The 14,537-nt window shown below is 40.2% G+C and overlaps 1 protein-coding gene across 2 annotated transcripts in view; it reads right to left on the reverse strand.

Moving 5' to 3' along the window:
- Positions 1–357: 357 nt before the first annotated feature.
- Positions 358–14,537, reverse strand: part of LOC114931180 (fibroblast growth factor 18) — a 111,799-nt gene continuing 97,619 nt past the window's right edge. For both annotated transcript variants that reach the window (XM_085489236.1, XM_085489235.1), the window contains exons 3-5: positions 13,998–14,130; positions 6,372–6,478; positions 358–5,795 (exon numbers count right to left, since the gene is read on the reverse strand). In XM_085489236.1, the coding sequence (XP_085345362.1) occupies positions 5,355–5,795; positions 6,372–6,478; positions 13,998–14,130 (681 nt within the window). In that variant the 3' untranslated portion in view covers positions 358–5,354. The remainder of the gene's footprint in view (positions 5,796–6,371; positions 6,479–13,997; positions 14,131–14,537) is intronic.

A 14,537-nucleotide genomic window follows, 5' to 3' on the forward strand; every position in this document is an offset into this window, starting at 1 on the left:
ATTTATAAGATTATTAGAAAAAAAAAATATATTCTCCCTCTTTTAAAGAGTAACAAATTATCCACAACTGTTATCATTACAGATTCTTAAACACTTCGGGGGAGAGAAATGTGAGATTAACTACGTCACGGGCGCTGTGACATTACGCAAAAGACAAACCCGTCTCAGTTCCTTTTTTTTCGTAAACATTTCTGCAGTTTGCATAACTCGTTGGACCAAATCGTATACGTCCGTTACTTTATCGCTCCGAAGACTGGTTTAGCCACCATTCCTTCGACATTGTCGTTTTGCGCGAGGACTAAGGATTATAGCCATTAGAGGGATAAGAGAAGTCGGAATGATAATAAATACGACGAATAGCAGTGTATGAGCGTGTATTTGACAGTGTTTTTCTCTCTCGTACGGCGGCACACATTATTAGACTTCGCAGTACGTATGCGATTTAAGTTGGAATGTTATATTATTGCTAGTTGCTGCCGGGCGTGCTGTGCTCGTTCGTAATAGACTGTCGCGCATCGTAAATAAAACGTGTCTCTGTGTATGTATGTGTCTTTCGCGCTATAGCCAGAATGATTAATACCGAGCAGCGCGAAGGCGCGATCAAAACCGATCTAATTTCTCCGATCCGGGATGCGACGCTCGTTGAACGTCGGCCAGTTACGAAAGTGGCTCCCGGCTCCTTCTCGTAGAAAAATCTCAGTTCGGCTAATTGGCCGTCGTCCAAAGTGCGACGCACCTGCAAATCCCTTCTTTTTTTCTTTCTTCCTTTCGCGATCTGTCATCCCTTCGAGATGCGTGCACATGAGCACAGCACGACCGGGGTACATCGATACATCGATTTAGTGGGTAACGGGTGGGCCTCTATATTACAACGCGAATTACAGTGTAGAATATCATCGTCGTCGTTCGTTATACAACAATCATCGTAATAATTATTATCATCGTTTCATTGTTATCGATCGTCATCGGGTGTGCCTAAGACAAGTCGGTATTAAATATCTTACAATACACATCATCTTTCATATATATATTTTTTATTTATATATATATAATATTTATATTTTACCTTTTTCTTTTTTTATTTTTATTTGTTATGTATACTATCTATCTATAGGGAGGGGTAGAGTCAGATTCATCTCTTGTGTTTTGTTCGTTTCATACCGTTTTCTGGTTTGTCGATGGTGAGGAAGTAAAAAAAAAAGAAGAGGGTTCGGGAAATAGGTGATGATGATCTGCTCGCAATCGAGTCAGAAGAATGATAAGACGATCGTGGTATCATATTAACACAATTTAAAGACCGACGACATTTTTTTGCCAATATGTAAGAATATCTAAACACGCTAATGTGTCAAACGAAAAATCGTAATAGAATTTTTTTTCTCGATCCGGAAATTAATAACCAAAACGAGACTCGATTACGAATAGTTCGATGAGATGACGCGAGAATGATCGCTGATCGGGAATCGCTTTTTTCTTCTTTATATAAATACATATATAAATATATATATATATATGTATATGTATAATAAGAACGACAGCCAGTGACACATCTCGCTTTCGAAGAGACTCGCAAACTCCATAAAAATGATTCCATCTTTTTTTTTTACACATCGCCGTGAACGCCGTGGTGATTCTCTGCACGTCGCTACGTGACACGCTAGGCTTATACACATACAAAACGAGTTGGTTAATTTTTAAAGGTGGAGTTACAATACCCATATTAGAATACAATACATATACGTTTTATTTTTTTAGATTAGTTATCTGTTATTAAATTATAAGCGTCGGATTTTTTTATGCCTTTCTCTCGTGGTCAGCTGCTGGCATTTTCTGTTTACACGCGACATCTTATCGTGCTTATAGCTTGCACTCGCCACGTGCCGATAACGAATCACCGAAAGGTACGAGACTTCAATGTGATAAAAGCAGTCTGTGATTTAAAAAAAAAAACAAAAAAACAAAAAAAGGTAAAGAATATTCGCAGAATGTAAAAAATGTTGTTCCCGAAAAAATGAATGTTTAATTTATTAAGAAAGTGCGTCGTAAAATTAAATCTATGATTCGTTGTACGAAACGTGGCGTTACTACGTGCATATTGCTCCCTACATTTTTTTAACACACATACAAACATCCGTAGGAATAAGCTTTTCTATGCACTGCCACTCATATCCCTTTAAATTAATCAAATACTGAGTATTTTCAAACTCTTTGTGTAAAAAGCATATTTTCATCATCAAAACGGGAAAAGATGCAAAATAAAAAATGTCTTCAAGTAAATTTAATTATTCAAAAATAATATTAAAATCTTGACAATACATGTACATAATTCGAATATTACTTCTTATTAGAACGGTATGTTCAATAAACTATAAATATAAATATACAATTAGTCGTTATACATTTTTATATATGAAGAGAGAATTTGCAATACAAAAATATCTTTTCGAGAAAAAAGTATAAATAAATTCAAGACCGATGAAATACTCTCAAACAAATAATAATTAATGATATCGTATCGAATGATTCGCAATTGTGACGAAATAATGTGCGAAATGATAATTAAGGAATACGACTGATGTAGAAAAGAGACGAAAATGAGGGAAGAGGAGTAACGGGGGATGAAAACGATAAAAAGAGAGCAGCGCATATCTTCATGTACATATATATATATATATATATATATATATATATATATATATATACGTACAAGGACAACGAAGAGTCTCTCAGGCGTTTCGGCTTTCGTTAATACCTAAACATGATTTCAATAAATAAGCTACCTATAAGGGAGTGATCTCTTTTTTTCTTGAAGGGGAGAAGGGACAGGCGCTCCTTACGTGGCGAGTCTGCGAAAATGGATCAACCCCAGGGTGCCTTCCTTGTGCGTAGAAGATAAAATAGCATCCAGTCGGAAAAATAGAAGCGAAAAATAAGATCGCACAGGACGTTCTCAGACCTTTCAAACAACTCAGAGGTCCCTCGGGGTTCCCTTCGTCGAGTCTCGCCACCGCGTCATATATTCATGTACCTAGCCTAATAATACAGTCTGCGATAGCATTCTAAAGATTAAGTTCATTAACGGTAATGCATTATATATTACACGCATTCACACCGCGTTCCGGAGAGGCGAAATACGTATGCACGCAAAATGCACACACAAATACATAATATATGCTCGCGCACAAACATGCAGTTCCAACCGATCGCCGTTGTCCGAATGCTCGAGAAAGGAAAAGAGTGTTTGCAAGATAGATTTTTTTCACGTGAAATTATTTCAAAAATATATATGTCGATAGTTCAATCGATGTCATTTTATAGAAATATACTCTTTGCTTTTTTCTTCGTTATTGCGTATCTCATAAGAATCCTCAAAAATTACATGTACAGCTTTCCGCTGTTATTATATTAGTATAGAGAGCTCTTTTCTAAATATACAAAAGTAATTTTTTTTTCTTCTTTTTTCGAAAACATGGCGCTCTCTTCGAGCCTTATTTTATATTTAAACCTTCAAATGTCCCGCATCTGAAACATGTGTTTCTTCTATTTCAAAGCCACGCAATGACATCGTTTTATTATTAATCTTTTTCCGAGGATAGTAGATAGAATATTGATCTCGATATAAAAAGCGATCGTCATATCAACGACCTAGGTGAAAAAAATAAAGTTTGGATTATCAAGAAAAAACTCGGAGAACTGTCGTCGGTCGTCATATATACTCGGCACGTTCGTAATCGATCGTGCCACGAGTTTGTGCGTCGGCGGCGGTAAGGCCTGCGGTCGCGAACACGCAGGCAGGCACGCACACATTATTCATACACGCGGGCAGGCACGCACGCACGCTACGTTAGGCGGCGTAATTAGCACAGCGAGCGAGAGAGTCTTGCGCGGCGTGAGCTCTAACTGCGCAGGAGGGCGTAAGAACGACGACGTCCGCAACGTGACAAATATTTCTTCACTGGACCAGCGCCGACAACGCTTTGATTTCGACGAAAGAACGAAACCGTAACGGAGATCGTGACTTGAATTTTTTTTAATTAACGCGTAATTTTTCTTCGACAGCCGAAACATTATATGGTGCATCGGTGCGGTATACAAACGAAATTGTCTACTTTTTTAATTTTTCTTAAAATACAAGATTCAATATATATTGAGATATATATATATTCAATTGCATCGCGAATTGTATCGGGCGTTTCGTCGAATTTTTTTTTTTAATTTTTTTTTATATCAATATCACATGTTTGAGCGAATCAAGTTTGCGAGAATTGTATTAATATTTCGAAAAAAAAATATATATGTGTGTGTACGTATGTGTGTACATTAGTAATTCATAATATTTCACGATATCCGAAAGACGGATTACCTTTGTCGGGCAAGTTGCGAAGACATGTCCATCGGCGTGCGTCGTCCGCGCGTCTTTTTGCGCTACCATCGCGGGCCAGTGACCGCGCTCGAAGCACAGCAGCCGTTCGGTTGCGTTTTCTGTACGACGTCAATCCCTTCCATTCGCATTCAACGATCGATTGGGCAATAATGGGCTCAAACGAATTCATATATATGACTGGTATCGCGCAGTTTATCGCAATGCGCAGCATCAAGGGTGAAAGAAAAAAATGTACTAATTGGCCACGCTTTGTCACGAGATTAAGAACAAAATAGATAGATAAATAGATAGCTACATAGATAGATAGAGAGAGAGAGTGTGTGTGTGTGTGTGTGCGCGTGTGTGTGTTTCAGTGTGAGTAAAAAAGAGACAAGAACAGAGATAACGAACAATTGATTCGCGCGAACCAAACGGAGGAGTAATCAATGATTAGAGAAAAAAGAAAAGACGCTCTTATTGTTACATACTTGCCTGAAGGGGTCAGTCGGGGCAAGTGTAAATCGAACTTAACCGCGTGAAATTGAGATAGCTTCGTCGGACGGGAACTCGCGCGCGCTCACGCTTCGACGTCGTCTCGCGTCTTCCCAAGGGATCGTTTTCGGGATGCTTATTCTATCTCGACGACGAGCCGTTTCCCGCCGCGGAAAAACGTCACCGGGGACGGGAACTGAACAGAGCGCAGGCTACATAAGGCGTGTATGTGTCGCGCGTGTTATGCATGCGCTCTCTCACGCAGGGGAGCGAGCCGCGTGTCCACGCTCTCGATTCGCCGACCGAATTCGAACGTGGTGCTTCGAGTCGCGACTCACGGAGGCGCCGAGGTCTTTTTTTTATTTTTAAAAATTTTTTTTGTTAAGTGGGCTCCTGACATCCCGACCACGAGCGGTCCACCAGCGTATTTGGCAGTCTGATCTCAGGTTCTCACGGGGTAATGGAGGAGGCAGTCTTGATCGGCGAGCTCGCACGCGGCTCAATAGTTGTTGGCCTCGACGAGGCGACTCTCGTGCCGTCTCCGGGGCCCCGAGTCCGCCCCATCCTTCTTCCAGCGATTCGAATGCCGATGGCGATGCGGGGACGTGTGCGCGTGCTCCCTCGCGCTCTTGCTCTGCAACAGGGAGTTCTTCGTGGCCCTCATCATCGGCGACGGCTTCCTCGAGACGACGAACGACTCCTGCGGCGGCTCCATGCCGCCCATCTCCGCGTTCACTAGGCTGTTGTGGTGCTCTATGTCGGCGCTGGGATTGTACTTGATGAAGTTGAAGCACTCCTTCCTGCCGTGGGGATTCTTCATCTGCTTGCCGAACTTGTTGAAGCCGATGTACCGCGTAGTGTCGACCACGCTCTTGTACCTCAGATACGAGCCGTTGAATACTTCGTAAAACTGACACATCGGTCCCTTTTGTTTCTTAGGCTGAAAGCAAACGATCGATGGTTCGCCATATACTACCTGCTGTTCAACCCTTACAGGGTTGGGATAATATGGATGGATATCATTTTTCTCGAGTAAAAAATGTCTTGTCTAGCTTTATTCGAAAAACTGTTATTAGAAAACGATTACAAGAGACTAAAAATGTTTATTCAAATCTCCTGAGAATTTTTTTTTACAATTTGCAATTTGTTTTTTAGTAAATCGATCGAAATTGAAAATTAAAGAATGGTTTGAATGTGATTTGAGGAAGAGCAGCACTCTCACATAAAAGTAAACAATAATAATTATTCGAGAACTCCCCTCAAGACAGATATTGAGCGGTAAATTTAACGCACGATGAATCAAGTAAGATTAAAGCTTGTAATACACGTCGTAAACGTTGAAGCCTTAAATCATCAGACTGTTAATAATCCAATTTCTAAATTACAGCCCCGCACGTAAGTAACGAATAGAAATTTACGAACAGTGCAATGCGGAGCGTTTACCGGTGCGTGTAAATCTACTCGCTCACTCGCGAGATGATGAAGTATGTCTACTAATTGGTAGGCGAATAATTACCAGGCCGACAAGTTTCCACCGCTTATTGAAGCAAATGTATCGTTGGGTCTTCTCCGCAAGGATGTACAGCCTCCTACTGAAATCTTCCGATTGTGTGGTGAGTTTCTCTGTAACACACAAGAAGAGAGAGAAGCGTATAACAAATTTATTATATTTAAATAAGAATAATTCCTAAAATTATTCGTCCTTAAAATGATTCTCTCTCCGTGAAAGAGAGAATAACGAAAATGCTTCGCATTAAGCAATATGCATAGTAAATAACTCGGAATGAGAATAACTCGGAAGAGGCCGAAAGAGAGAGAGAGAGACTTTGAGAAACCCTTGCAATTTCTACCGGTCTCCGATCTCGGAGGACAAGCGACAGGATGCACAAAGCGAACCGTTTTGTGCTTCGGTATGCACGCTGGCATATTTCCGAGAAGAAACCTCGTCGAGGTTTATGGCGCGAGTTGTACCTACAACGACGCCGGGCTCCCCCTCTCTCGACCAAGGTGTTCTTCGGCATCGAGAAAAGAAGAAAAGGCTTGGCTAAGCCCGCCGCCGAGGCTAGTTGGTGCTAATGAAGGAGGCACAGACCGTCCGGTGTGTGCTTTGCCACTTAGCGGATCCTGTCGTGCCTCGACCCCGAAGTGCACGTTGCACCAGCGCCGTCTTTCCTTCTTTCTCGCTCCGCGTCACTTCGCTTCGCGTCTCTTTTTCTTCCTCCACCCTTCCTACCTGGTGTTACGAAATTTTGTCGAGCGAGAAGCAGGCACCCTTTGTCCGCCGGTTGGAGAAAAAAAAAGGGACCGGCCGGGTACAGGTGCGCACATCGAACGTTTTCCATTTTTTTTTCCTTCTCCTTTTTATTTCTAGCGCGCACGCGAGAAACATCTAATTCAATATGCTCACATGGTGTTCGTCAGAACGTCAGAACTGGATCGGAAGCGTTTGAAATTCGATTCCTCTCTTATTCACGTCGTTTACACGAACGAGAATGTGTAATCGATCTAATATTTTTATACCTTGTGTTTTGCGCATATGAAAGATAAATTTGCGTTTTATGCCACAAGCATTTACTCCTCAATTAAAATAAAAAAATATATAGTGCGTGACGCTTTAAAGAATCTCTATTTCGATACATGTTAGCACGTGAAGAGAATCGTAATGAGAAAAGAATCAAATTGAAAAGGCAAAAGTTTTGTCCTCTCGCTGATAGGTTTGTCTACAGCCGATCGCAACGTTTCTCGGAAACTTTGTGACGGAAGGCGCTATCTTGAGATCGAGTGTTTGTCCGTGGGTTAGTAGTGCGGCATGAGCTTCAGTAATATAGAAAGAATAAAGAAGATGAGTCTGCAGGGTGGCCCATTTGCCGGAGCCTCGTTAAATTCAAGTGGTTCTCGTCGGACGCCCAACATCGAAATCAAGAATGTCCCCGAACTGCCTCGTAAAGCCCTTCTTCGGTTCAGTCTATTTTCTTTCTCTCTCCCTCCCTCTATCTTTCTCTCTCGGTTTCCTTCCTCTTGCTTTTGCGTCTCTTTCTCTCATCCGCCTTCTACAGGTCTTCGTAGACGAAAAAAGCGAGAGGTCTTAATCTCAAACTGCTGTCTCGCTTAGCTTCTTACACAGTGCGCAGTCTGCGCCAATTAATTGTACCACTTACGCTAATTAATTGGGTTTACCTCGCAATGGAGCATCGATTCCGATAGTATCGTTAAAGAGAACAAATAATTGTCCCTTCTGTCCCATCGTTTGAGATAGTCTACGTGAGAAATATCTACATCATTATGTTACCCTTAAAATGGCAACGGATAGGCTCTTTGAATATTAATGCGCCGGTTAATGGAGGCTATAATCGAGAAATAGATTTCGAAAAAAAAAAAACTTGTAACTCTGATTGATTAATCATGAAATATACAATTATTTTGCCATTTAGATAGATGGTATAGATATACACATAGCATTGGCGAATAGATTACCTCGCATACAAGAAATCGCATTAGCAATCAAAATATTTCATAATAAAAATTATCATAAAGAAAAAAATTCTATATTATTTTTTCACTTATCATTATCAATAAAAATAGTTTTATGAAAATGTAATTGATAAATATTCATGTATATGTTATTTTTTCAAATGATTCATCGATCATATGATGCAGAACTATATCTAATAATTTTAATGGATCAAATATTTGAGCAAAAATTATATATAATCTCTTCTGTCGATCCGTCATGATCAATCAAATGCTAATTAATTAACAAAAATAAAACCTTGGGATTATTTTTAATATTATCATAAAGAGAAATGTTATTTATACAAATATCGATGAAATTGATAAGAGATATTAAGTACTTTTTTATTAAACGAGAAATTTATCGATTAATGAATGATAACTTTTATGATAGGTAATCGATATAAGAAAATAAAATTTAAAAGCATCTACGCTATACCTGAATACGCTTAATGGAGCAATTGCATGAATTATGCAGCTGTAAAAATTCGAGCAGAGCAAGTCAATACAGAATATGCGTTACATGATAATATATAAGTATATCTTGATGGTTGCAAACAAGTCAGAAACTATACGAACCGATATACTTTCTCTCTTCCTTCCGGTTCATGACACCGGGAATTTTAGATATGCGTCGCGCAATATCTGCGATACAACGACGGAAAAAGATACGATGATAACAACCCGATGGCAACGACATTACCGCGTTTCACAAAGTCCGCTCCACGTATTTGCTCGCTCCAGTTACCCATTACCGAACTTTCACATTTCCGGTGCCTCGTCGCCGTCGACGACCGAAGCAATCGCAGCGAAACTCTGTCGCTTCGTTTCGAAGTGATGGTTATCGTTATCAAAGAAAGGAAGTGAGACCGGCGCGCCATTCGAGTGCTGACGCGTTTGTTAGTAAGTTGCTAGACGCGCGGAGACAGCCGTCTACGGCGCATTGATTTCAATCTTCCATTTGATGGATCTCCCTCGACCAATGAATTCTTTTCTCCAAATTTCAGGATGTCAATTGAACACAATAAATCTTGATATCAGATCGAAAATATTCAGGATTATTTTCATCCAGAAAATTCATCTAGAATTTTGAGAAACATAATGCAAAGGAACGAGAGTATCCAGAATGATTTTCTACGATTAAATTCCTAGGATATTGAATTGAGCGGATAAGAGTGTGTAATAAAAAATAATATGTGAATAATTATAAAAATATAAATGATTTTATATTATATTTGTAATTATGTATTTTCTCATTGTGACTATGACGTATCTGACGCTATTCGCGAAATATAAAATTCAGGGCATGTAAGAAGCTGAGCTGCATTCCTTTGCAAGACCTCCACAATCGATCGATGTAATATATCTTGGCGAAAGATGCCACATTGGAATTTATTCATGGCGCACTCGCAAGCTCGACGGCGCGTATGAGAATGAAGAGAGGAAGCCACTAAATTTTTCGCTTCAAACCTCCTGTCTTCTCTCCCTCCCTTTCTTCGTCCTATTCGCTTTCGGCTCGTCGCCCTCGCTCTGGTTCCCTCTGATCGGAGCCGCCGCGAGATTAGAGGCTGCCAAATGAATTAAAAGCCAATTTTAATCAAAAGCGAGCACCGGCTTTTAGGCACGATTACCCCGGATAATAACTAGTAGGATGGGCCTGCGCGGGTAAGAGGAAAAGAGCGAGATAGAGAGGGAGAGAAGAATGGATCCCATATATTACTTCTACGTGCTCCTCGCGATATAGGAACCAATTCGCCGCTTGTTACAGGTTCGCAACTACCTGCATTTTTCTATCGCGACGGAGCAAACTACAAATCATTTCATCTCGCGATTAACCCACGACACAACCTGACAAATTCAAGAAACTCGAGGTCTCCGTCATCTCGCGTTAGAGAAAAAGAAAACAAACCGAAAAAATGCCGCGCCCTCGCACGATTAGACCTAAGGGGTGTCGATGCGGCTATTAACGCAACACTGCGTCTTGGCGCGAAGACGAGATGACCATCGCCGGATCGAGAACCACTGGGGCGCTACAATTTCGCGGCGTCGGCGTTATGAAAGCTATAATACAACGCGCGAGGGAGAGATGGCCGGTACCGACCGTGTAAAGCGCAAGAAAAAGTCAAAAGGGAAAGGCAGGAGGAGAAAGAGAGAGGCGCAGCTCACTCGTTATGAGCGCGCGCGTATAATAGCGACCCTGTCATTAACACCTAAACGCACGATTGGCCGATGCGAGGAACGCGCGCACCGGGAACAACGTCCAACTCTTCGACGATGTACAGTAGACGAATACCGACGCATCAAGACGGACCGGGAGAATGCAACGCGAGGTATCACGAAGATGGATCAAAGGTGCGACAGGTGAAGAACCTGGTTTATCGGGCTGACGCGGTAATCACAGTCCGCCGCGACTCGAATAATTAAATTCCAGTCCGAACGATCGGTGCTGCTGGATTCTCCGCCTTTTGCCTGCCTCCCCTTTTTCCCTTTGTATATATGTGCGTATACAGATCTCCGTAGTTTCGTTTGATCTTCCCTCTTTCGCGAGACAGTGTTGAAATTCGCGCGGATAGATATCAGTCGATTTCTCGGAGCGTTAAACGTCAAACGAGACGCTTGACAGATCATTTAAATGAGTGCGGTAAGTATGTCGCGTCATGCTAATTATAAGCGTGCCACGTCGATCATATCTGCGTTTACTCGATAGGGGTAACAAAAAGTCGATAATTATTATTTGCCTTGATTGTGGATGATAGTTATTATCGTGTTACTTCTGACGCACTTGAATTATGTCTTATCATTCCTGGCTGGATTCCCTTTCTCTTTCGTCCTCAGAATTTCTACTCTTCTATTCTTGTCTGATAATACGAATTGTAATTAAATCACAGCTGGATATATTAATATCTAATACGACAATTAATAAGAAATAAATAATCATGAGAATTTGTACAATCTCTCTCTTCTTTTATCTGTATACCTATATAAAAATGACTCAACAGACAGTTATTGCATTATTTTCACGATTGCATGACATGGGGCGCATATTACATGACTCATTTAGCAAATCATATCATATTTTCATTTAGTAAATCATCGGGATACCGGATGACTATAACTTGCACAACGAAACTTCAGAAGACTTGAAACTCCTGAAGATTCGTCATGTCACATTCTTCCTCAAAGCCTGATACACTCTTCAAGGACGCTCTCACAGTGTCTCGATCCCTCGTGCAGCAACATATACGTGCCGTATTTTGCTGCGCGAGATAGGGGCTTTAAAGTAATCGCCGGTCAGGAGAGACTCGTTGTCGGCAGTTGAGTGCCGTGAGAGGTGAGAGAGCAGAGTAACAGAGGGAAAAGGGAAACCTGTGCGAGAGGAGAGAAGACAGGAGGAGGTAAAAAGGGGCAGGAGATGAAGGAGAAGGAGAAGGTACGCGAAGGTGATGGATCTTGGGGAGGTGCAGACGCGGCGCGCAGCGTGCGGCGCGAAAACTGGCTCCTCTGTTTGCACAAGCGAGCCTTCTTCCCTCCTTTCGAGCCTTCCTTTCGTCCCCTACCTCGACGATGATCGTCTCGAGAGGAACCGCCTCGTACTCGTGCCGCACGTAGGGCGGACAGCCCGGCTCGTCGCTCGTTTCGTCTGGGATATCGCGCGCAAATTCCCGCGGAAAAATTCGCGAAAGCCCGAAAGAGACCACCGTAGGCAGACCGTTTCGACGACGGATTCATACGAGAGTTCAACAAATTTTAAGCTACGATGTAGAATTTTCTATTATCTTAATTGCGCTCTATATTAAGCACGCTTTATATTTTAGATTATTTTATATATATAAATCAGATGTGAAAAGGGTTAATAAGAGCCCTGTTCATATTCAAAATAATTGAAGAAGAATTAAAAACAATTTTGTTGCACCTAATATCTGCACTTGACTATTATTAGGATTTGTTCATACCTAATTTTGAATAAAATAATCATATGAGATATGAATTAATGATTCATCGTTCTATTCAAATTTGTTTTAATACAAAGTTATACGCAAAAAATAGTAACGATATGAATATTATTTACTACGTGACATAGAATTTTTTGAATTAGTCTTCATAGAAATTATTAACTCAAAGTTCTAAAATATCTGTCGCTATTTGCCTCTATATTAAACAAGGTTAATTTTAGATCACTATTAAGGTCATCGGCAAATTATCGTAAACGAGCGAGTTATGTAAGGCGAACGCGAGAAGTGTCATTCATCATGATCCTGCGCTAACGATCTGCCCGATTTAAGTGAATCAGTCAAGGATGCGAAATGTTTGGTAAATGTATCATCGCAACACATAAACAAGCGTCGGTGCGATCATAGCGAATGTATGTCGAGGCGATAAAATGCAAATGGAAAACAAGCAAGCACATATGTAAATGTATATTCTACGCATTTCTCTATTAAGTAACTTCCCCTGATTTTTAAAAGAGTAAAGCTAAACTCCTTGTAAACCTGCTTGCGATTAACAAGGAATTCGATAAGTAAAGAAGAGAGAAAAAGCGCGAGTTCGATGCACGATAAAGCAAACGGGCGAGAGACAAACAGTGTCTAGCCAAAAACAATCGAGACAAAGCAGAATTATGTCATAATTCATTGGCGAGCCACCCTCTTTTACTCCTTTCGCCTCTTTCCGTGCACTCAATGTTCCATTCGCGAAAATAGAACTGCAGTTATTAGTTCGTAAAAATGAAGATTTATCCGGAAAAGCCCCCGCCGTGGAGGCATTTCCTAGTGAAAACGAGAGAGAGATAAGGTCCTCAATGGAGGCTGACTGATAAGAATCGCAGTAAATTAAGTTCTTTAGTTGCACCGCGTGCCTGGACATTACAGGCACGAAATCTTCTTTTTATTTTATGTACGAAACTATCGATCGGAGCGATAACGAGATGCCGAGATTCGAATCGATTTAATTAACAGATTCGATAAATCCTATAGATAATTACATTACTATGCACATATAATAAAATTCTCTTCACTTTAATATCAAAAAGATTATATTCTAAATAAAAAAAATATATTTTCATGAAGGAAAGAAATTTATTTCAATGAATCATTCGCTTTGAAAAATTTGGAGAACAATTTAATAAGAACAACAAAATGTATTCAAGTAATTTTCCTCATCACAGAAAAAAAAAGAATCCTTGATTCAAGTATATTTTTATTCTTGAACGCTATTTGATTGATTTAAGCATAGAATGCTCTTTTGTGTAAAGTATATTTTATCCTTAAGATATATTCTTGTTTTAAAAATCGCATATGGTAAAAACAAACTTAGTCACATTTGAACTAAGAATTATTATATATACTTGAAAGTATTGCTTATATCCGATGCTCACTTGTCCTTGCAATATTTATAAGTAAATTTCAGCTTCAACCAAGAATATTTTGCACTTTGTTTAAGGATAAATTATCCTTTATTCAAAATTATTTATATTTGACGCTATTATAAGGATAAAATATACTTGAATCAAGGCATATTTGCATTCTTTCAAGGATACTGTTTTTTCTGTGATTAAAAAAATGTTTTATTCATCGCGTTTAGATGATATTAGCACAATGAAAGGCATAACGAATTATTACGGTATCTTACTTACGGTAGGGTGCATTGTGATCGTCGCGGCCCATGGCTTTGATCGAGCGGCTTATTACGGTAACATTGCCGCTGCTGCAAGTCGAGTAGAGACTCACGGAGCGCACCATCGCCGGCACCGCCCCGCACATCACCACCTGCAATTACAAGAGCCCTCGTGTATTCGAAATTCCTCGGCCACGTCATTTGTGAAATTGTTTTACCGGTACTTTGTTCCGAGAGTCGTTTATATATAATAAAATGCGTAACAAAAAAATCGTTCCTCGAAAATAAAGTAATCGCAAGCGTTCTTTCGGATCGGCAGCTCTTTCAATATCAAATCAGTGGCGTTATATATTTATGCGATTTGTAAAAGGACCGTATTCAAGATGCCCGTTTTACGATGATGATACTTTAGCCGGGAGCGTATAGTTTTATTTCCGATATTTAATGAATTATTCAAATGTGTCGATAAAATTCATATGCAAGCACGATCGTATAATATATTAAACGAACGGAGTTAGTATAAGAGGCAGTTAAACATGGAGAAATCGTGAAAGACAAT

Source organism: Nylanderia fulva, unplaced genomic scaffold (assembly GCF_048542155.1).
Source record: "Nylanderia fulva isolate GAGA-0341 unplaced genomic scaffold, ASM4854215v1 Scaffold8, whole genome shotgun sequence".
Classification (NCBI taxonomy): domain Eukaryota; kingdom Metazoa; phylum Arthropoda; class Insecta; order Hymenoptera; family Formicidae; genus Nylanderia; species Nylanderia fulva.